At 51.0% G+C, this 6,838-nt stretch overlaps 1 protein-coding gene across 1 annotated transcript in view; it reads right to left on the bottom strand.

Moving 5' to 3' along the window:
• Positions 1-6,838, bottom strand: part of LRP1 (LDL receptor related protein 1) — a 93,635-nt gene that overhangs the window by 47,136 nt on the left and 39,661 nt on the right. The window contains exons 16-20 of the mRNA XM_007950012.2: positions 4,771-4,911; positions 4,503-4,628; positions 3,874-3,990; positions 3,315-3,395; positions 1,525-1,692 (exon numbers count right to left, since the gene is read on the bottom strand). Of these exons, the coding sequence (XP_007948203.2) occupies positions 1,525-1,692; positions 3,315-3,395; positions 3,874-3,990; positions 4,503-4,628; positions 4,771-4,911 (633 nt within the window). The remainder of the gene's footprint in view (positions 1-1,524; positions 1,693-3,314; positions 3,396-3,873; positions 3,991-4,502; positions 4,629-4,770; positions 4,912-6,838) is intronic.

Here is a 6,838-nt window from a genome sequence, read left to right as displayed (position 1 = left end):
GTCTCGAAAGCTTTCTCTTTTCCATGAGTAAGGCTGGGTTTACTCAGATGTTGCAGCTGTTTCCCAGTCCTATTTTGCGAGCCTTTTAGCCTAAATGGACTATTCCTAAAGTTGCGCAGTAATGTACCAAACAGTGTTTCTTTGCTATTCATAAGGTTTTCCCTGGCCAATTCTTTCAGAGCCCAGTTCAAATCCCATCTGTTCCTTCGTGGTCCCAGAACATTCTAGCTCATGACCATAGTTAGCAATCACTTTCTGCTCCCTGGTGCCAGGCCTCTCACGTATCTCATCTCTCATCTCGTATCACACCTCACCTTGTGGAGGAGGAAGCCAAGGCTTGGAAGAAATGACTTGCCCAGGTCTGTCAAGTATGTAAGGGGAGGAACAGGGAGCTCTTCCCACCACACTGGACAGCCTCTGGGGCCCCCTTTCTGATCCTCACCTATCCCAATCACCTGGCCCTCCTCAGAGATGGCCCTGTTTCCTGAGCCTCCTGTGACCTCACTGTCCTCCCTCCAGGGCTGGGCTCAGGGTGGATGCTCAGTGCTATCCAGCACCACCTCCCCATACTGTGAACTTCAATTCTATATGGCAGAGGGGGTATGCTGGTGGTGCACAGGTCAGGTGAGGCCTGGAGAAAGATTTTGGCCTGCAGTGTTTTTATAATTTTAAAAATCAATGGCCAGCATTCCAGGATTGATAGATTTCACATAACAATCTGTACCCAACTTCTCTTTAAGCCAAGTCACTCGTGGGTCTGCATTCCTCCTTGGCGACAATTGGCCAGAGCTGAGAAACTAGCATTGCCTCAACAGGGCCTATGCCCTCGAATGACTCATACCCCTTGCTGGCCTAGAGGCCTCAGCATCAGAGATCCTCCCAAACGTAGCCCCTCCCTCCATCAGGGGGTGAGACACAGCTCCCTCCTCATATTCTCAGACCTGTGCTGTCAAGATGACACTGAGTATCATGCAGGGAGCCAGGTGGGTGTATAACCACAGCCCATCACCAGTCAGACAGAGAACAGAAGGTCAAGCAATGGTGGCTTAACCTGGAAGTCTGCTCACGCATCCCTACCCGTCAGCATCCTGTTGCCAAGCTACTAGGTACCAAACACAGGCCCCATGCTAAGTGCTCTCCGAGCATGATCTCATTGAACCCTCACATCAATGCTGTGAGGCAGGTGCTGTTATCATCCCCACTGTGCAGATGAAACTCAGAGGCTCTGGGAGATGAAGGAACTTGCTCAAGGCCACCCAGATAATAAGTTGCAGAGCTGGAGCTCAAACCCAAGGCCACCCAACTGCAGAGCCTGCAATCTTAATAATGCATGGCAATGATTTGTTGATATGCTCCCACTCCCACTGGACTGAGAACTCCAGAAGGGTAAGAGCATGTCTAACTAAGTTCTCTCTGGTTCCCAGATGGTGGCCAACACACAACGGGGCAGATGGATGGAGAAATGGGCCAGGGGACTGACACGGTTGCACGGGTCTGTACCCCGCCCCTATCTCGAGTGCCCACCCTGGTTGGTGCAGTTGGCGTGCGTCTCGTCGCTGTAGTCCCCACAGTCATTGTCTCCATCGCAGGTCCAGTGCTCGGGGATGCAACGGCCGCTGTTGCACTTGAACTGGGTGCTTGAGCAGGAGTGGCTGCAGCCGGCCTCATCACTGTTATCTCCACAGTCGTTGTCTGAAGGGCAGGGGAGAAATGGTGGGGCAGGGAGGGGCTCAGTAGAGCAGCCTTCTCTGTGACCCCAGCTTGGGGCTCCCCACTCCCAACTCCCCATTCCCACCCCAACCCCCCACTGAGAAAATAACAAACAGAAAAGACACAGAAACTGCATAGACGGCAACATGCACCATGGCCCACGGGGCTGGTTGGGCAGGAGGGCTCCAAGGGGGCCACTCCCTGAGTCTGCAAAGGCCAGGGGGTAGGGGAACAGGAAACGTTCCTTTCCCGTTTGGGGCAGGGTGTGGTAGAGGGGTCAGCTGGCTTCTGGGAAAAGGCTTTCTAGAGCCTTTCTGGATCTAGCTCTCTAGTTTGGAAGGGACAGACATGGGAAACTACTCAGTGGACAGATCTCTTCTCTATGGGGCAAGGAGGGCTTCATTGGGGTCATCTGAGCCGGGGCACTGCTGGACCGCCTGCTCCCAGTGCCTGACTCACCAGGGGCCTGCTTGCAGCTGGGAAGGGATGGGGCCATTTTTGGACCAACCGCTTCTGAGGCTGACTGCTTTCTAGACTTTGGGACGGGGGCTACCAGACCGCCCCCCACCTTTATAGAATACCTGCTAAAGCTGCAGTTTGGCTATCTCTTCCTGGTTGTGTTCCTGCCTTTTCTACAAGTGGGTGGGTTTGCTTCTCTCTCTCTCTCCTCCTCCTGATGTCTTCGCCTTCTTGTCCCCACCTCTGTCATCTTTCCTATGAGTGGCATCCTCTGCCCTCTCTCCCTCCCACTGTTTCCTTTCTCCCTGTTTGCTCCTCCTCTCCCTCTCCTCTGCTGCTTCTACTTCATATCCTAGGAGCTCTCAGGGTGGGGCTGCCTGGGTCCCCGGGAGGCGGCAAGGCCGGGCTGGGCTCTGGGCTGATGGTGCATGTGCTTCTATGCACTGACCGGCAGGCTCAGGACAGGTCTTTTCATCAGAGCCGTCCCCACAATCCTTCTCTGAAACACAGAAACCGCCAGGGCAACCATTGGCACGCAGACAAGGCACAGACGCAGGGCAACGTGGCGCTGACCTAGGCCATCCTCTCACCCTCCAGCCATGGCTGGGGCTGCTGCTGTGACACGTCACAATACAACACCAGACACAACCCAAGACAGCACACAATGACCCGCTGGACGGCACCTTTGCACACTCAGCGACCCCTGACTTGGGGCCCAGCATCACCTGGTCCCTGGCTGACTGCCAGGTGGGTTCCTATGTGTGGAGCCTGGAGAGTGCACCAAGGCCTCTGGGAGATGGAGGTTTATAGAAGAGGGGAGTTGGGGACTGGGTTATGCCTACTCCACCCTGCAGGCCCTTCTTGCTCATCTCTCCCAGACCCTCAGTCCCTGCCAGAGGACAGCTGCTCCAGCTCTACTGGGGGTAGGAATGGCCAACTGGCGATGGACAGGGTCTCCCTTCGGTCCATCTTTGCTCCCCCATGGCATTTCTGGATCCTCCTCTTTTCTCCCAAGCAACCCACAGGGCTTCACTGCACAGGAAGGCGGCCCAGCTGGAGTCTAAAGCCACTCTCCCATCCAAGGCCTGGATGCAACTTCTAGCTGTCCTCAGACTCAGGACAGGTGGATGCAGACAAGCTCTTACCATTGTCACATCTCCAGTTGATGTTGATACATCTGCCATTGTTGCAGGTAAACTGAGTCAGGGGGAAGCAGGTGGGATAAGCTGTTAGGGAGAAAGAGGAGCTGAGTGCAGAAAGGGGCTGAGACACAGCTCCTTCCTCATATTCTCAGACCTGTGCTGTCAAGATCACACTGAGCATCATGCAGGGAGCTGGGTGTGTAACTACAGCCCATCACCAGTCAGACAGAGAACGGAATGCCAAGCAGTGGTGGCTCAACCTGGAACTCTGCTCACGCATGCCCGCCCGTTAGTATCCTGTTGCCAAGCACAGGCCCTATGCTAAGTGCTATCTGAACATGATCTCATTGAACCCTCATATCAGTGCTGTGAGGCAGGTGTTGTTATCATCCCCACTGTGTAGATGAAACTCAGAGACTCTGAGAGATGAAGGAACTTGCTCAAGGCCACCCCGATATTAAGTTGTAGGATCTCTCTAGTCCCTTGGCCCCAGCCCTGGGGCATGTTCCCATGGGCCCTTCCTCCTCTGTGCTAGCCTGGCCTTCCTGCCGTCCCCTCTTACCACATGAGGCTGATTCATCAGAGCGGTCCCCACAGTCATCATCCAGGTCACACGTCCAGGAGATGGGGATGCAGCGGCCACTGGCACAGGAGAACTGGTTGGGTGGGCAGGTGCGAGCTGGGAGACAGGGGCGGCATGAACCTCTGTGTCCCACGGTTCTGGCCCTGACTCTTCCTCTCCTTTTCCATTCTCCTATGCCTAACAGGAAGTCTTCCCAAAGGTCTCAAAACCTTCTGCATGGCCTTACACTGGATGGTTTGCCCATTCTCTCATGGGGTCTCTGGAAGCCTCCAAGGAGAAGATGCATTCTTTTCCACTCATCTCCATCATAGAGCTGTCATCTGGCTGTATTCTCAGTGCTCCTCAGCCAACCCTGTCTTCTTTGGGAAGGGGAAAAGCAGGCCTTCCCTTCCTGCTCAGGGCTCCCTCCTCTCTGCCCTGAGCTCAACTCTTTCATCCTTCCTTCATGCTCTGAGCTTCCTTCTTTCTTCCTTCTTTTCTCTCTCCCCTCCTTTCCTGAGACCCCTCTGTCTTCCTGTGTTCCTATCTTCCTAGGCCTGGCTTCCCCATCTATCCCTGTCTCCCTGACAAAGGAGTGCCCCACTGTTGTCCTCCCCCTGCTTCCACACCTGAACAAGTGGCATTGGACTCGTCTTCACTGTTCCCACAGTCATTGTCCCCATCACAGAGCCAGCGGTTGGGGATGCACCGGTTGTTCTCACACTTGAATCGGTCTGAGGGGCAGGTGTGCTGATCTGGGAGGGGGTAGGTCAAAGTCAATGAGAGGGTGACCCCAGGTCTCTGCTCAGGGATAGGTACTTGCAAAGCAAAGCTGGGCAGAGGCCCCACCCCAGCTCTGCAGGCCTGTTGCCCAGCAGGGATGGATGGGTGACTCACGGCAGAGGGCTGGGGCCTCGTCGCTATTGTCCAGGCAGTCGTTGTCCCCGTCACACTTCCAACGCTCCTGAATGCAGCGGTTATTGGCACAGGCAAACTCGCCCGGCTGGCACTGAGGTGGGGGCACGTAGGATGGGTTCGCTGTGGGCACCACAGGGGTATGACGGGGAAGTTGGACTCAGATCGTACTATAGGTGCTCAGCCCCCATATTTTTGTCATTACCAAGCAAAACTTGCCCTGCCCCTCCTACCCTTGGAAGACATCTCTGGGACTTTCAAGGCCCCACCCTGGTGCCTCACCTCTTTCTTTCACAGATGTATCACCTCCACAGCAGGCCCCAGAGCTCTGTGGGCTCCACCCCCCCACCCCTGTCGCCCAACACTCATGACCTCACCACACTATCTGCCTGAAACCAGCAGCAGCAGAACTACTATATCCTTAGTGTTCATTTCAGTGGCCCCTACAGCCCTTCACATTCCCTCTCTAGCTCTCTCCCACCTCTCTAATCCCTGGACCTCCCCAGAGGTCTCACAGGTAGCTGTTTCTCCCTATACTTCATGGACTATTTAGGTTGGTATTTGTCTTCCCAAGTATTCTCCCTTCTATTTTCTAAACAACCAGTGTTGACATTCATGTTATCAGACTGCTGATATTGTTTGCTGGAGTTGATTCCAACTCAAAGAAATCCTATAGGATAGAGTAGAACTGCCCCATAGGGTCTCCAAGGCTATAATCTTTTGGGGAGAAATTAGTCAAGTCTTTTCTCCCTCTGGTGGGTTTGATCCATTACCCTTTCAGTTAGCAGCCAAGCTCTTAACCGTTGTACCATCAGGGCTCCTTTATCAGACTATACCAGCCCCTATTCTACAAGCCCCAGGGCACTCCCCATGATTCCCTGAGAGTTTTTCGCATTTGGCTCAGTGTCACTCTCTCCAAAATCATTCCCAGTTTAATTCTTGGTGATTTTTTTTCTTTTAATTTAATATACACATACACATATACATATTTATTTATTCTCTAATATGCCAAACATATTATAGCTTGCAAGTATTCTTACACTGTCATTCACATAACTACTTTATAAAAGCAACTGTTGCAATAGTGGGAGTAATAGTTTTTAATCTGTCTAATTTTACTTGTGGAAGGAGCTCTGGTGGCACTGTGGTTAAGGCATTGGGTTGCTAACCAAAAAGTCAATGGTTCAAACCCACCAGCAGATCCGCAGGAGAAAGATAAGGTAGTCTGCTTCTGTAAAGATTTATGGCATCAGAAACCCTATGGGGGTTGCTATAAGACAGAATCAACTTGATTGCATTGGGTTTGGTCTGATTTTGGTTTAATTTTACTTGTAACAGGAAATTGTCAGTGAAAGAATTTTTCTACTCTAAGTTTAGGATCTTAAATTAAAAAAAAAAATTAAAGTTGGCAAATAACCTCATTTTATCATAGAGGTACAAATCATTGAATTCAAATTGATAGAGATTCTTTCTGTAAACTACTATAATGATAAATATTTTAAAATAACTATAGTATTATAAGGAGCTCTGGTGACATATTAGGTAAGGCATTTGGCTGCTAACCAAAACGTTAGCTGTTCAAACCTGATGCTCCTCGAGAGGAAGAAGTAGCAATCTACTTCCGTGAAGATTTACAGCCTTGGGAACCCAATGGGAATCACTATGAGTCAAAATTGACTCAATGGTGGTGGGCTTGATTTTTGGTTTAGGATATTGTTTACAATTTTAAATACTTTTTGGGGAACGAATCTTATTTTTTCTTGATTATTTGATTCCCATGTGAAAATTAAGAAACTCAGGAAATAACACATAATAATAATCTATCTTAAACAAGAACAAAGCTGTATAATGCACAGGGAGACAGCTCATGGGACAGGAGTGCATGGAGGGTGGACACAAGGAAGAGGTAACTATTGGGAGGAAGTGGGAGGGGAGCTGTTGCATTGTGGTAAACTGTGGTTAATGTCATGAGACAAAGTGTATGTGAACTGCTGTATGGAAAGTGAATTTGTTTCCAAAAGAGTCAAAGAGAACCTACAGATTGGGAAAA

Source organism: Orycteropus afer, unplaced genomic scaffold (assembly GCF_000298275.1).
Source record: "Orycteropus afer afer isolate SDZICR_OR568_19922 unplaced genomic scaffold, OryAfe1.0 scaffold00261, whole genome shotgun sequence".
NCBI lineage: Eukaryota > Metazoa > Chordata > Mammalia > Tubulidentata > Orycteropodidae > Orycteropus > Orycteropus afer.
Note: the sequence above shows the minus strand (reverse complement) of the source record. Positions and strands in the feature narration are given on the sequence as shown.